Source organism: Pezoporus wallicus, unplaced genomic scaffold, assembly GCF_028554395.1.
Source record: "Pezoporus wallicus isolate ANWC-B61680 ecotype Strahan unplaced genomic scaffold, APGP_CSIRO_Pwel_v1 contig_6484, whole genome shotgun sequence".
NCBI classification, from domain to species: Eukaryota; Metazoa; Chordata; class Aves; order Psittaciformes; family Psittacidae; genus Pezoporus; species Pezoporus wallicus.
Window position 1 is genome coordinate 4,050,488 of NW_026638903.1, and position 16,903 is coordinate 4,067,390.

At 40.7% G+C, this 16,903-nt stretch overlaps 1 protein-coding gene across 1 annotated transcript in view; it reads right to left on the reverse strand.

Annotated features, from left to right (window-relative positions):
• Positions 1-16,903, reverse strand: part of IMPG2 (interphotoreceptor matrix proteoglycan 2) — a 50,615-nt gene that overhangs the window by 24,713 nt on the left and 8,999 nt on the right. Inside the window, exons 4-8 of the mRNA XM_057413011.1 lie at positions 11,770-11,801; positions 11,648-11,671; positions 6,615-6,644; positions 2,455-2,501; positions 1,900-1,991 (exon numbers count right to left, since the gene is read on the reverse strand). Coding sequence (XP_057268994.1) covers positions 1,900-1,991; positions 2,455-2,501; positions 6,615-6,644; positions 11,648-11,671; positions 11,770-11,801 — 225 coding nt within the window. The remainder of the gene's footprint in view (positions 1-1,899; positions 1,992-2,454; positions 2,502-6,614; positions 6,645-11,647; positions 11,672-11,769; positions 11,802-16,903) is intronic.

Here is a 16,903-nt window from a genome sequence, read left to right on the forward strand (position 1 = left end):
TGAGCCAACACTGTGCCCTTGTGGCTAAGAAGGCCAATGGCATCCTGGGGTGTATTAGAAGGGGGTGGTTAGTAGGTCGAGAGAGGTCCTCCTTCCCCTCTACTCTGCCCTGGTGAGACCCCATCTGGAATATTGTGTCCAGTTCTGGGCCCCTCAGTTCAAGGAGGACAGGGACCTGCTGGAGAGAGTCCAGCACAGGGCAACTAAGATGATTAAGGGAGTGGAGCATCTCCCTTATGAGGAAAGACTGAGGGAGCTGGGTCTCTATAGTTTAGAGAAGAGGAGACTGAGGGGTGACCTTATTAGTGTATATAAATATATAAAGGGGGAGTGTCACGAGGATGGAGCCAGCCTCTACTCAGTGGCAAACAATGATAGGACAAGGGGTAATGGGTACAAACTGGAACACAAGAGGTTCCACTTAAACTTGAGAAGAAACTTCTTCTCAGTGAGGGTGACGGAACACTGGAACAGGCTGCCCAGGGAGGTTGTGGAGTCTCCTTCCCTGGAGACATTCAAAACCCGCCTGGACACATTCCTGTGTAACATTATCTAGGTGTTCCTGCTCCAGCAGGGGGATTGGACTAGATGATCTTTCGAGGTCCCTTCCAATCTCTAGCATACTGTGAAACTGTGAAACTGTGTGTGACCTCAGTACAAAAGGTGGGAGAAAAGCAGAATAGAAGGACAGGACCTGGGGATGGGGAGTATCTGGGACTAGCAGATGTCCAGGGTGGGCACAGATAAACTAACTGATAAGTAAAAGGACAGGATGATTGCTATGCTTGAGGTGTTAATAAACCCATTAAACTGGTGTAAGCATCTACTAAGAAGTATCCCGGACTAGCAGATGTCCAGGATGAGAGCAGTTAAACTAACTGATAAGCAGAAGGCCAGGATGATTGCTACGTCTGTAATGTTAATTAAGCTTGTTGGGAAAAGTAAACGACCCTTAAAGACCACCACATTTTTGTATGCATGCCAGAAACTTTTTTGAAAATGATGTAATATGCTCAGTGACCATATAAGGATGACCTGCATCGCAATTCGGGGACACACGTTAGGAGGAGCTATCCCCCGTGTCTCCCGGCGCTGCAATAAAGAATACCTGCTTGTCAACTTGAAACTCTGCTGGCAAGTTTGTTCCTGGAGTTTTCTCCGAATCATAACAGAACAGTGCACAGTGAAACCCAGTACCATAAATCAGTTCCTACTTATATGCAGCATCTACAACTTTGTAACCTTCCCAGTAATCCACAAAAAAAAATTCAAGTTTATAAGAAAACAAAAGCCAGCTGGTTCATATCACTGGTTTGCAAAATTTTCTTCAGTCATGTAAGCCCATGAATGCTGAAGTTTGATCTAGAGTTTGGGCTTAAATGTAATTCAGAAAAGCTGTTTCAGCTACGTCAGCAGAGGAAAAGGAGCAAGAATCAGGTGGAATCTTCAAGGCTATTCAGGCGACCTCTCTGCTGTCCTACACAATTGTACCACATGGACCTGAAGCCCCAAAACATTACTACAGCAATTTAAGGTATGTTGTGTTTCCACAGGAATAATAATGCTCTGCATTCTTCTTGGAGCTCACAGAAGCCCTAGACATTCCCTGTCTAGCCCAGGGTCACTAACAAAATCCTCACCTCCTAGCACAACTGGTTTGCTCTCTGTCACTGTTGGGGAAGAGGCATTGCAAAGCCTCTGCAAAGGAAAAATACCTACCCCGGAAATTTTTTTAAAACTTTCTGAAGTTCATGCCCTTCTTTTATGAAATCTCAATCTGTGTTAACACGCTATGCTAACAACACCTTTAAGTGTTGTTTATGCAAATAACCACAAACAGTATTATTTAGGAAAGGCAACAGAATGCTGAACCAAAAAAAACTCAATCAAGCCACTCACATTGGCGTCTGCATCTTTGATCTCACGAATGGCACCAGCCACAAGACTTCCAACAGAGATCTCATGAGGGGGAGAAACATTGGCAGCTGCATCTGAGTTTGAAAGAAAACAGTATTATTTTGTTCAGTTGTTTTTTATACACATGTACCTGTATATACACACAGAAGCAGCTCAGCAGGCATAACCCAACAGTAAAATTTGATTCCTATTCCCATCATCATGACAGAAACAACACAGAAAACACCTGAAGAGTCTGAGGAAAAATATCAAATACACTAATTGGAATAAAATGCTAGTGTTCTGTCTAAGCAGAAGCATTTTGGGGAACATGAAGTTAGCGCAGTAAACAGTTCACAGAACTAATTTCTCAAGTAGGATTTTTATAATTCATACAATAACAAAATAATTTCAGCATATAACTTGATCTCCATATCACAAACAGCATTATCTGAGAAGCAGAAATTTACAGCTCTTTCTGAAACCCAAACTCAACTGAATTTCTCAATTCTCTAGTAATTCAGAATCAGCCTTGACAGGAGTTAGGTAAAAACTGACCTCTCAGTGTAGTAACATCAGCATCCGAAGCTGGAGTTGGTGTCCCACTACTGCTAAAGAAAAATACAGTCAGAAATTGAAGTTTGGAAATGCTGAGATGGATTTATTAGGTTTTGATTTATCTGTAATTCTGCTGCCACCCACAAAAGCACATTTGCAGAAGAAATTTGTCATGGTACTACTTTGCTGATAACCTCATAAAAATTAGACTTTGCAATATTTCAGTCCTGTTTTGCAACTTAGATATTGGGTCACTTGCATAACTCAACAGTGTGCCTCTGTGGGTTGCTAACCACCTTATATTCCAACTGACTTGGAATCCCACCCAAAAATAAGTTTCACTTCTTGCAGGTCTATAAAGGAATCAAATGCAAAGACCAGAGATAAAATACAAAGATAACCTCTAATATGCCATAAAATGCTCAGTCTTTAAAATACTCTCCAGTGCACTAAAACATCATAACTGTACTGAAATCACTGCAAGAAAATGGGTTCTTTTTATTGTGACTTTTACTGTGCTTATTTAGAAATCTTCAAAAGGCATCAGTTTCCCAATCCAATTATTGCATTCACATACACATAACACAACTCTAGGCCAAATGTGAAAAAAATTTCAGATAAAAATCAGGTGAAGACTGTCAGCCTGAAGAAAAACTAACAGCTTTGATATGGCTCTTACAGTAAATCCAAGCTCCTTGGTGCCAATTCTGTAAGCCCTGAGCAACTGTCAAGTTACCAAGAGTGGGAGGCATGCTCTGACAGAAACAAGTCTTTCCTGAATGAAGAAAAAATGTTTTTTTTCAAGTTTGCCATATTTTTAATATATACAGCCCAATCTGTAAGATTGCAAGTTCAAGTGTTGGATAGAAACTTCATTTCAGACTTCAAGAAATCATTAAAATTCATTGCACTGAGATATTTCTCTCACTTCTAATGGAAGGCCTTTTTTTTTAGGTGTTGTACTTGTGCCATAAAATAAGCACTGCAGCAAGGAATCTTCACTGCAATACGTATGCAAGCGCTGATACCATGTGAGCCATGGTTCCTAGCCTTGCCAGGTTTGAGGTTTTGATTCACAAAATAGATTACAGGTCTTGCAGTGTGTGCTCAAGAAAAACTCCACTAAGTTGATGGATTTTTTTTCTCCTTCAGGATGTATTATCAGACTCTATATCACTGCAAAACCCAGATGTTTCCAGCACCATCCAGACAAACAGATCCAAAGTTACATACTAAAGATACTGGGGCACAAGTATATGATCAAACATATAGTAGCTTCACTGAGTTAACATCTCAAAAACAGTTTCTCCCCCTGCCTCTCACAGACACATAACACTTGCCAATAAGCAGACCCAAAGACAAATCTGATGAATTTTCTATTTGAGCCAAGAAACTTCTCATCCATCCTAGCAGGATCAAGAGTTTAAACAGTACCTTCATGTATTTTCTTGAACAATTCAGTGAGCTCTATGCAAGATCTGAAATGCACAGTTACTTGTGTCTGCTTCCATCTCGTGGACACCGGTACCTCTTTTAAGCCAGCACAGTGTAAAGTAACTCTCTACAGGTTCTTTGGCAACCTCAGTAAATCTTGGAATGATTTTCAAAACTGGGAAGCCAAATTTTACTAGCAAGTATAATTTAGACAAGATATCATCTCTTATTCTCTCTGCCACTGCTGTCACATGTATAAAGTCACAAGAAACTCATTTGAAAAGCATCAACTTCTTTCTGCTAAAAAACCCACCAAAACCAACCAAAAAAAGCCAACACAACAAAACCCTACATTAAACTGGTTCTGGCTATATTCTGGAGGGATTTAGTTTCCTTACTCATTCACCATCTTAGAACTGAAATAAATACTATTGCTTAATTATTAATTTGTCAGATGAAATATTTTTGAATTAAATTCACCTAACTCCAAGGATGCATTACTCTTACCAGCTTCAACAGATTACATCTCTACCAGAGTCTCACCAAATGACATCAGTAAATAAAGCATTTTAGTGATCATGGTTAATGATTGTTCAGCAGCAAATATGATTCTGCTTTTCAGGAGAGGTGAAACAACCTGGGATTTTACTTATTACAAACTGTTTCACATAACTAAGGTCAGAATAAAAACACAAAACAAAAGCAAAGTGATGTGCAGTGAAACAGCTCTGCTACAGGATTTGTAATGTTTTGATTAGCTGAGGTGCTCAAACACATATATAAACTTGAGCTAAGCCTTTTCTTTAGAAGGGACAGTGAGGAGCTTGCTGTGGCAGGCTCTGAGTTCAACCTGAGACTCACAGTCCAGCTGCCCACAGGTCGGTGCCTGGTACACTTGGAGGGGCCTCCAAGCACTCCTGACCTCAGCTGCTGCCCCATGAGGTACAGGGCACCCAGGTACCCCATGTCACCTCTGCCAGACTTCTGCAGATGTGTGGTGTAACTTGAGGCATCTCAAAAGGACCTCAATGACTACCTGAGTAACTGAATTGAGCACTCAATTCTGTGGTGGCGTAGCCACAGGGTAAGAGCCAAATGTCTCCCCCTTCTCTACAGGACGGGAGAAAACAGGATAAAAAAGCTACTGGGTCTAGATAAAGACAGGAAGATTGCTTACCAATTACCTCCACTGGCAAAACATCCTCACCTTGAGGAAAATGAATTTATTGTGCATCTAAATAGCTTTGAGCAGTGGGAAACAGACAAACCTTGCAGCACCACCTCTCCGCATCCTTTCCCAAGCTCAGCTTCACTCCTGACTCCTCTGCAGGTCAGCAGGTCCTGAAAAAAAATGTCTTCCTGCTCCAGGGTGAGCCCTCCTGGTCTGCAGGAAACACCTGCTCTGCCATGGAGCACTTCTTTGTCCTCTGCCTGGAACCTTTCGGGGCTCCCTGTGCTGCCATTCTCATTCTTTCTGTTCCCTCCTCCTCTCCCCATGCAGTGTTTTTGCCCTTCCTTACACATGCTTTCCTGAGATCCTGCCTCCAAGACTGCAGGGCTCAGCTGTGCTCTGCAGTGGGTTGGTTGGGTGGGTCTGGCTAGAACCTGCTGTGCCCAGCTCGGGACAGCCCCAGCCCCTGGGTGCCTGTACACAGATCACTTCTAACTAAGTTTCTTGAGTTCTTTGAGGAAAAATCATCAAAGCAGGCAAGAAAAACCAGAGAGAATGCTATGGCATAAATCACAAACAAGGAGCGGTTTGAAAAGGGAAAAGCCTGAAATTAGCTTTCTGGGTGGAGTTCTGCTTCTAGATTAGATAACTAGCTATAGGCATATTGAAATAAAATTCTCTAAGTTTCAGAGGTCCCGAAGGACTTTGTGTCACCAGCCCAAATGAGTGGCAGCTCTCCAACAGGACACTTCAGTTTGTAACACCAGCTTAGGCACTGAGTAAGCTGTAAGGTAGCAACTATATGGCCATGCAGCCACCATGGGAGTGCTGAAGAGCAAGGTGAGAAGAAGGCTGCTGTCATTTACCCATCACACCTCAACCAGCAAAAGGCCATGGTCTTTGTCAGGGCCAGGTAATACGCTCTTACTGGCACCAAGAGGCTTTTAAATACATGCCTCCCAGAGCTAACCAATTTTCTGATTCCAGCTTATAGCTGTCTGAAAATTAAAAGCCAAAGGCTTAAATAATACCTCATAAAACCCTAATCTAACGAAGCAAGAGCCGTCAGTATCAAATTTGGTCACATTAACAGTTTTCTCAGGAGGATAAAAATACTGGTTTAAGAATCTGTGCTATAAACAACCTCATTTTATGAACAACGTTGTTATTTCATTAGTTTACTAGAACAGTGGGGTTTGCTTTCTTTTTGTATCCATTTATTTCTGCCTTCTACTTCCCCTTAACTTTTTAATTTTTCAAATACCCACTTCATTAATCTCCTGAACAAGTACTAGGTATCTCTAAAGAAGTCACTCAAAATGCCCGTGACAATGTATATACTGATTTGCCCGAACATACTGCTCCTCATGGTAAGCACAGATTCAAATTCCCCTTCAGTCACATCAATTAAAAGACAAGATTAATTAAGGGCCAGGCTTTATTTTTAAGTATACCTACATGAGCAAGACACTCCATGTGGAAGGACTATATTCTAGCAAAAGCTTACTGTGGTTTTGAGACATATACATACAAAATATAGTTTCTATTGTCCTACCTGCATGAGTGATGCCCTGGACCCCCTTGCCTGAGCAGTAAGCTCATATATAAAAACACACATATGTATGGAGAGGCAGGAAGGAATATGCACAAGCACATGTCTAAGCAGCAGAACAAACAATGCTGCACCATGTTTCCTTGGCAGAAACAACAGTTTTGAGAACACACAGCTCTCTTAGACACCAGGATCTAGGCAGGCATAAGACAAGGCCCATAAGGGCCTTAGAAGTTGATCTGAAGCAAAGACTGCTTACAGACAGCCTGTATGCATTAACACTGCAAACACAGCTGACAAATGCAGCCTATATTACCCCTTTTCAAACTCCATGGTATGTATTTCTGTGTGACATAAGTAATGTCAGGAAGTTTCCAGTCCTCCAAAGCATATACAGTCCCATTGACTCATAGGCAACTGTACAGCCTGAACAAGTTCTTTATGTGCAGCCATACTGTGTTATTAAGGAGAAATAACACTCTAAATCCGTGAAATAGGGCACCAGTGATACCATTTCACTCCTGCAATGAAATTTTATTAAGGTATTAATTACATTTGCTTCTTAAGGTTCAATTAAATACACTGCTTCTTAAGGTTCAACACAACCCCAGCTCTGTGGTTGAAGGAGATAACATCCTCAGATTTGTACTGGATGCTCTGGACATCCATCAGTTTATCAGTGACTGATACCATTGTTTATCAATCCCAATGTCCTAAAGTCTAATTTTCTATGTCAAGCATTTATTTTTCTTAAACATTATTGTTTTAATGCTTCTATTGCAAAATAAAGCTCTTAGTTTTCTACTGCAGCCATTTTGTGCTACTCCTTTGCCTTCAGTTATTCTTAAAATCTGCCTTTTGATCTCCTAGCAATTAGGCAAAACGACTGTCCTATTGTCACAAGACATACTCCAATGTTAAGAGAGCAAAATTCATTATGCATATTTCCAGTGGCCTATTGAATAAAGCAATCATTAAAAGTCTTTAGCTGATGTAGTGCTCTCGCACTTCCAACTGGGGCAAAACTGCTGTCCACTAGGCTGCTGTATGCACACCTGGATTATTTCCCATGTATTACCTTTTTTTCTTTGAGGTTTTCTCCTCAGTGGTACTTAGTTTAATTCTTAGTTCCTTTAAAATGCAGGCTACCTGAGCATTTAACTTGTGTGAATGTGTGCAGCCTCACAGGAAGAAACTTTCATCCTGCTGTTACGTAATTGTCAGTAATACCAGATTGTGAGTTATTCTGGGAACTATATTACACAAGTAGAAGCCATCTTCCTGTAGGCTACACTAAAACTACCCTAGCATTTAACAAGCTGAAACTAGATTTTTCCAGATAGATAGAGACACAGTATTGATATCTAGGTGGGATTATGAAATGTATTAAATTAAGTCAATTCTTCATTTCTACAGCTGTTTATAGCTTTCAGCACAGCTTTGCTTTAATCATAGAACAGTTAGGGTTGGAAAGGACCTTAAGATCATCAAGTTCCAACCCCCCTGCCATGGGCAGGGACACCTCACACTAAACCATGTCACCTAAGGCTCTGTCCAGCCTGGCCTTGAACACTGCCAGGGATGGAGCATTCACAACTTCCTTGGACTGCCCATTCCAGTGCCTCACCACCCTTACACTAAAGAACTTCTTCCTTATATCCAATCTAAACTTCCCCTGTTTAAGTTTTAACCCGTTACCCCTTGTCCTGTCACTACAGTCTCTAATGAAGAGTCCCTCCCCAGCATCCCTATAGGCCCCCTTCAGATACTGGAAGGCTGCTATGAGGTCTCCACGCAGCCTTCTCTTCTCCAGGCTGAACAGACACAACTTTCTCAGCCTGTCTTCATTCGGGAGGTGCTCCAGTCCCCTGATCATTCTTGTAGCCCTCCTCTGGACTTGTTCCAACAGTTCCATGTCCTTTTTATGTTGAGGACACCAGAACTGCACACAATACTCCAGGTGAGGTCTCACAAGAGCAGAATAGAGGGGCAGGATCATCTCCTTCGACCTGCTGGTCACGCTCCTTTTGATGCAGACCAGGATACGGTTGGCTTTCTGGGCTGCGAGCGCACACTGAAGCCGGCCCATGTTCATTTTCTCATCAACCAGCACCCCCAAGCCTTTCTCTGCAGGGCTGCTCTGAATCTCTTCTCTGCCCAACCTGTAGCTGTGCCTGGGATTGCTCTGATACAGGTGTAGGACATCTAGAAAGGTAGTGTGGTTAAAATGATCAACAGATATCAAGGGCCTGTCTTGCATTCCAGATCAGCCCCAAACTAAGAAATTGTTTCACAGAAATAATTATTTCACAGTAAAATAATAAGATTGGTCAAAGCTCATAAAAAAAAAATACTCCTTTAGTTTCTTGTGCCTTGACTATGCTTTACAAAACAAACCTACTGCAAAATTTCCTGTGTTCTCATCAGTGGGAAAACAGACTGAGAAATATGTTTAGTGCTTGGCCTCTGAACTGAAATCACTGCTTCTGCACAATCATCACAGCAACTGGAGTTCACCAGAAGACAAGTCAGAACATTCCTGTTAGACCCCTGCTTCGAGACATCCTCTGGAGAAGCCTGTCCTTCCCTGACAGTGTGGCAGCCTCACATAAACATCTCACCTAGATACCCAAAGTTGGTGTTTTAGGATAGTCCTGCCATCCCTTGAGACACAAGAGCAGCACAGTTCCCGGTTCTGACACAGGTGGCACAGCTGGGTGTCAAAACTCACATTCAAATCACAACACTGCCCTGCTCTGGACCAGCCTCTCTCTGCACATGTGGATCAGCAGCAGGTGATGACAGCATTGCCCAGGAAATGCAGAATCTCATTAACATCTCCTTCTCTGCAGGAAGAAAATGATGCTGAATTTCCCACACTGTGCCTTAGGGATTGCGGTGATCCTGAGTTGGGACCTACTCTGACTTCTTACAAAACGCTTCAAAAAGGTCTTAGTTTTATTCTGATGTGCACTGGGAGGCCTAGCTTATTTTTGCATGAATTAATAAATGTTAGTTGTTGGCAATACTGAGATGGCTCACTCAGTCCTCTTGATGGAAGACATCTGATGTTAAATGAGGCATCTTCTACCCATGATGGCCAATCATGGCTTTGATTTTATATGACCTTGGCTTACAAACCTCACATCTTAAACCATGGATGCTAAAAGATGTCCAGAACACTATTAGAAAAAATTTGGGATTTTCAATATTGCCAAAGTAATTTATATTAATTTCTTCCTGATGCTCCATTATCCAGAGTAAATCTATTTCTATCTCACTGCTCCAGTCTTGTATCATACTCTTTATGCTATAAAACAGTATCATATACAAGCAGAAGACAGACAACAACTTTTAACTGAAGTTTAAACTGACAGTGACAACAAAGATCCCATCCTAAAGCTATGAACAATCTGAAGTAATATATACTGGGATAAAAGCAGTGTACTGTTGAGAGAGATGTAATACAGCCCGATAGTGAATTCAGTTGGGTAAAGTTTGTCAGTTGTCTACTGAAGTCCCTTTAACAACTGTCATAAAGCACTTGATAAGATGGCTTCTCTACAAGTACAATAACCACTCTGATCCACCTTTCAATCAAATTTTGGGCTCTTCACATTGCTAAGTTGTTTAGCCCAGTGCATGCAGTGACTCTAGATTAATTAGTGCTGACTCTAGTTCCTCTCACATATCTCTACATTTTCTAGATTTCCTGAATGATCACCTAGAGGGATACAGCAGGTTTTCAAACTCAAGCTTCTTCAGAAAGATTAATTTTTTCAGAATTTTCAACATTCAAACTGTATCTCTGAATTCACATTTTCTGATACATAAGATGTCATTCCATTTGTGTAAAGAGGCAGTCTATCTAGAGAATGGCTGCTGCTAATGAGAAAGAATAAGACTGGGTCCTAGGTCCTATTCTTACAAGGATAAGTTTTGTTTTGTCTGGGTGTGGTTTTTTTTACTTAATCTCTCTTTGAAAAGAAAAGCATATAAAGGTTAGATCAATGTTGCATTCTCAACAGAGAAAGTTCCAAACAAATGTATGTTACCCAGTTGACATGGAGGCTTCAGGGAGCGCCCTTGACAGAGGAGCGTTCAGCTCAAGAGGACAGAGACACACCAGTCTCTCAAGAATCACTTTTGCCCTTATCATCTCATGTTATGAAATTTAATAAACAATGTTGTGGTCATGAAATCATTATGAGGGTACCTAATTTGGGAAGGTGGGTTATTTGAAGTCATTACTCTTCTCAATAAATTAATTAGTCATATTTATCACAGTTTTATGTGGCCTGTAAAAGCAGGGAATTGAACCTGCCAATTTTTCAGATGAGTTCAGCACTAGGTTGTTTGGGTTTGAATTGCTCTAAAAAGAACAGATTAAATTCTGAGTAGGAATGGAGTAATAATAATATGGATTGGTTTTCTTTTCAGTTCAAAAAAAGACATGGTAATAACAGGTCAAGTTCAGGTTTGCTTTGGTAAAATGAAGCCACAGCTCAGACTAGTTTTCATTTTTACTGCCTTGTTAAAAAATATGAGGAGCCCAAGCAGCCAATTCCCTTGTACCTGGTTTTAGATCACATCTCTCAACAGTTATGGCTTCTTAAAGCATTTCAAAAACATATTGCCCTTTTTTTTACTTTTTGCAATGATGACCAAAACTAACTTAAAGCCTTTGGGAAAGCTGTGCAGGATAACTGGAATACTAACACAAGTAACTACAGACACATCTCTTTCCCAGAATAGATTTCGCCCACTAAACCTCTTCAGGTAAAGAGTCTGCGTCTGCGCCTGGCAGCCAACAAGGTGATGACATACTTAAGCAAAAGTACAAGTCCCAGATCAGCTCAGATATTTTGAGCATGCCAGGTCAGAGATTCACATGCAAGAACCACAGGATTTCTCCGCCACACTTTTAAATATGCTGTTTCGCACAAAGGAGAATTATGTTCTTTTTCAGTGCACAAATCAACACCAACTGGAGAAAGCACCAAATCTGGAGCCTTTAAAAAAGGAAAATTACTTACCCACATGACCAGTCAGTGCAGAAGCTGACAAGAAAAAGAAAGAAAAAGTTACAAAATGTCAAAACTCAGCCCTGTTGTCCTCTCCAGAGAGACTAAAATGCAAGGCAAACCCTGATACTCACCTGCCCATTTTTTCCTTTGTATAGGACATTTTCTGGAAAACAAACAAACAAATTCTAAATATATTTACGCATCATAAGGTGAAAGAAATTGAAATGCAGCTTATATCACTTTGTTTTCTCCTCTGTGCAAAAATAATTCTCTTTTCTTTGTTCTGTGTTCATTTGTTAAGTTCAAAATTTATTTTAAAACTTCCTGCTGACAAGAAATGTGTCCCACATTTCCAAAATGCAACTGAAACTCAACAACAGACACTGTAAAGAGCACCAGGTTTATCAGGAGATGCTCTGTGTTTTCTTGCATTGTTCTCCACCTTCTAGGAGGCTAGCAATAAGATCCCTTTCAGCAAGCAATCTTAAGAGATTCAATATTACTTCTGATAGTCACCCATAGATTTAAAACCATCTTTCTGAAAGTACAGTTACATCTTAAAGTAACATAGTAAGATCAGTCTGATGACTTTGGTTTTGGTTATACAAGTGACAGGGGTGACAAGTTTTCATTTACTAGTGTATAAAGACTAAGGCAAAGCCACACAAATCACAATTTTTCATCAAAATTCTCATGGTATCAGTGCCATTGGTTCTAGAGAGGAGTCATGGGAGTTTCTGTGAGGAGCCCCACAAGAACTGGAGAAGATCCTGAGCAGTTTGCAGCATGATGGCTGTTGAGGAGTAATGCTGTATCCTGCCACACCACCAATGTGAACAGAATATAAAATACTTATAGAAGATTATTGTCCAGCCACAAAATTTCTTTTTCTTTCTGGTTTTGGGGGACAAAGGAGTTGTTTTGATCTTTGTTCATTGGGCTGGCCTTCTTGACATAATATACTTTTATTTTTCAGTAAAAATTCAACCCAAAGTGGATCAACTTTGAAGTTAAATTACAATTTACTGACCACATACTATTTCCACTTCAGAGACTTCTCAGCAAAACACCCATATGTATTTACGGATCTAAGGACTGTCTCTCAAAGCTACCCTGTTGATTCTTTTTGTGAAGGAGGGGTGAAGAGGCAAAGAGACTTTTTGAGCAGGTTAACTTGCTCATTCTTTTCACCTGTGTTTCTAAGTGTAGAAGCTCAGTCTTTATTTATTTGCAGCCATGTCAATGACTACATTTCTCTTCTTTCCAAAACATCTGTGGACAGCTAGAACGGCAGGCAGCTTGAATGTCAGCCTGAGGAGGGCTTGCCAAAATACTAATTTCAGTTAGTTTGCTTTTCAGCATATCTTTTGACAATCTTTATCATAGAAGCCCACTAAATGAAGTATTTGGAGGTATGTTAGTATGAAACACTAACAAGTAAGACCAGTTTTACTGGTGGCAAACAAAAAAATCTAGCAAGACTAGGTAGTCTACAGTGAAAAGTCTAACTCAGGGCCACTGGAAATATACTGGCCTTTGGGTAGTTTTTTTAAGGGGTCATTACATAGCTTTACACAGTGCCTGTACTCAGCTTTAGTGTGCTGGGATCTGCAAGCAACAGAGACTGATTCCCTTTCTACTTTTGGAAAGTTATATGTAAGTAGTAGCCCATGTAATAAACAGTGTTTGTTTATTAGAAAAAGAGACTTCATTCATTCAGTCAAGGCAGCTTGCAAGTGCCATTAAAACCAGACCTGGTTATTAGGGACCTTACACATCCTTTTAATACTGGTAGTCTGTACCCAGCAGCTTTACTCACTGCTACTCAAAGGCCATTGACAGCAGAGGTCAGCATAGTCCTGATCATTTCGTAGAGCAAGGAAACCGATATGCCCCACTGATGGGTGCCTTGTCCAGAGCTCTGTTCTAGGGCAGCCTGAGGGTCTGGTTGCATCCACCTTTCCCCAGCTTGGGTCCCAGAACTTAGCCATTATATCTTGTTATTTTCAAGTCTTCTATTCAATAACTTACAAGAAGAATTTGTGAGAACCAAACCTTAAATGCCAAATTAGTATTTCAATGGCCAAGGCCTACAGACATGGACATACTGCCCCCACATCTACATTCTTTTAAAAAAGGCATCAAATTAACACATTCTCATCCAATTTTGTAGTAAGCTAGCAAAGCCTATATGATTGGCTTTGAATGACAGCCATAGTGTAGCTGGCTTATTCCTTAATTCACCTAATTCAGTACAGATGACTCTCTCTTCATTGCAAATCATATCTTTCATGAAATAAAATAACTTTAAAGATTGCCACTAGGATGATCAGGGGACTGGAGCACCTCCTATATGAAGATAGGCTGAGAAAGTTGTGTCTGTTCAGCCTGGAGAAGAGAAAGCTGCATGGAGACCTCATAGCAGCCTTCCAGTATCTGAAGGGGGGCCTGTAGGGATGCTGGGGAGGGACTCTTCATTAGGGACTGTAGTGATAGGACAAGGGGTAATGGGTTAAAACTTAAACACGGGATGTTTAGATTGGATATAAGGAGGAAATTCTTTCCTGTTAGGGTGGTAAGGCACTAGAATAGGTTGCCCAGGGAGGTTGTGAATGCTCCGCCCCTGGCAGTGTTCAAGGCCAGGCTGGACGAAGCCTTGGGTGATACGGTTTAGTGTGAGGTGTTCCTGCCCATGGCAGGGGGGTTGGAACTTGATGATCTTAAGGTCCTTTCCAACCCTAACTATTCTATGATTCTATGATTCTATTAAATACTTTAAATGACTGTTTAAATACCCTGACTTTTCAACATTGATTCTCAGACAAAATCACCCACTGGGTTCAACAGCTTTGCGAAATAATGGCAGAGTGTCTCCTTTAGGTTTGATTGGTACATAATGCTGTGAATCTATTGCAAAAACAGTTAAAAGCTGTAAATTACAAATGAGTTGCTAACAGAATTATCAGTCACCATTAAAACTGTGAAAATGATGGTCTACAGTGAGTAAGAGGAGAGATAGCAGGGAAAGCTTAGTGAAACAGAAATTGATTTAACCCTGTTCAATTCAAAATGAAAGCTAGAGATCCACAAAAGGTGTCAGAAACAACTTAAGGGCCCAGTTTTTCCAGGAGAAATCATCTCCACAGTAGAGGTAAACTCTCAAATGGAAGTGATTATTCAGTGTGTGTTTAGCAGAGCTATCTAGAAACAAGGTGGAAAACAGGAAAAACAAGGAACAAGTACAGCTTTGTAAAGGAGCTGATCAGACAAGGATGATGAGGATGAAACATCGGTTCTGAGCTCTGCCTGGAAAGAGATGAGACAGGCTTCATGGCTGATAGTTTCTTTGCTGTGCCAGGTGTCAGAGATACTGAAAAGGAAGATTAAGGCTGGAACTGGAGGAGAGTGACCAGGGAGCTTAAGAGATGAAAAGGAGATGAGACATGACTGGGAGAAGTAACTGGAGCTAATTAATCTACTTGCATGTCTGGTGAAGTTTTGGTGGGTTTTGGTGCTTTTTTAAATTGGAGGAGGCTAAAACTTGCAATGCAAAAAAGAAAGAACCAAAGTCAATAGGATAATAGTAAGTGTAGGGATAGGAAAGAGGGTGAAGGAAATCTGACATAATGGCTCAAAATAAGGCAACAGAAGAAATTCTTTTTTTTTGCATCCATGAGGAGGAATCCTAGTTCCTGCCACTGAACAGCAAGTCTGTACTCTAAACACACTGAAAGAAAGAGAGCTGCTGATGGGCTGAACAGTCAGTCCTGGGTCAACACAATTGCAGGTTTTGTATCTTGTCCCAGGAGCTTTTTGCTTTGACTGTTGGTAGGTGAGTACGTCCTGTCACAGTTTTGGGGATTCCCAGAGAAACTGTTCATCTTTTGCTTCTTAGACAAAGCTTTACTACAAGCTCCTTTCCTTCCACAGCTAGCTCTCAACTGCTGGTTCTCAGCCCCACCAAAAGGTGCACATGCCACAGAGATCCTTCTCACCAGCAACCATTTCCTGAAGAAAGAAGTATGAGAGCTGGGACTAGAGCTGGTCTAAGCTCCATCTGATATCCAGTAAAAAGTGTGTCAAAAGCAAGAGAAATTGATTTATTTACATGAGCCTAAGCCATGCTGGAGAGGACATCACAACATCTCTAAGTGTGTGACAGTGATTACCAGGGATTAGAGGAAAGGGTAAGAAATCAAACCAAGAAAGAAGGCTAATAAAGTGTAATTTAATTACACTGCTCAAAACAGAAACTCCATGCTACCACAAAAAAAATAACCTGAGAGCAATTATTTTACCAAGTTATTTATAGAGAGCTGATTTTCAGATATGCTGAAGCCCTTTTGAGAGAGGCAATAATCATGGCATGCAGCACTTCTAAAAATTGAATCTCATATTGCCATCTACCACAAAGCAATACAGAAAGACACTCTAGAATAAGAGTGCCAGAAGAGGTGGCAGATCAATGTGGCAGTAATAACCAATATATACCAAAGGAAAAGCAGAAATACTTTGATCAGCTGCTGGCTCTAACTTAAATTCTTGAAATTAGCCACAGATGGCTCACAGACACTGGAGAGCAGCGAAGATTAGAAACAATGGTATTTAATGAGGCATGTAATGGCAAGACAAAGAACTATGGCCGAACATAAGTCAGTAATAGAGTTAGCAATTAAATCTGCACTCTGACCTATGTATTCAAAAATGCAACATTCTCAAGGTGGCTGACTGGGGGATGGGATAGAGAGCTCTTGCCTTCAGTCTTTAGTTCAAATTTGAGTTCAAGCCTTTATTTCAAAAGAAGTCATTTGACAGATTCATGACATTTCTTGTGGAGCGCAGTGGTGACAGCACTCAATCTCCTTTAACACAGATCAATCTCCCATCAAATCAAGCCAACAACCATCAGCTTTTATCAACTGTGCTGAAAGCAAAGAGAAGGATGAACAGTCTTTTTCCATAATAGTGCAATGTTGAAGGGAATATATCCATCTACAGGAGAAAGGAAACCTAAATTACACGTAAAGCATCTGACTAAATCACCAAACACAAAGCACTTCAGCTGATTCTGTGGTAATGCTGAAGGGGCATATACCCAAAAAGGTAAAGCAGCAGTGGGAGCTTAGATGCATCATCTTGCTTCCAAGAATTATCTTGATTTCTTTTAATAAACTATAGATCATCTCACTGCCAAAATGCTTCATAAATCACTAACACATTTACTGTGAATATATTCACATTATTATTCAAACATACAATTATTAT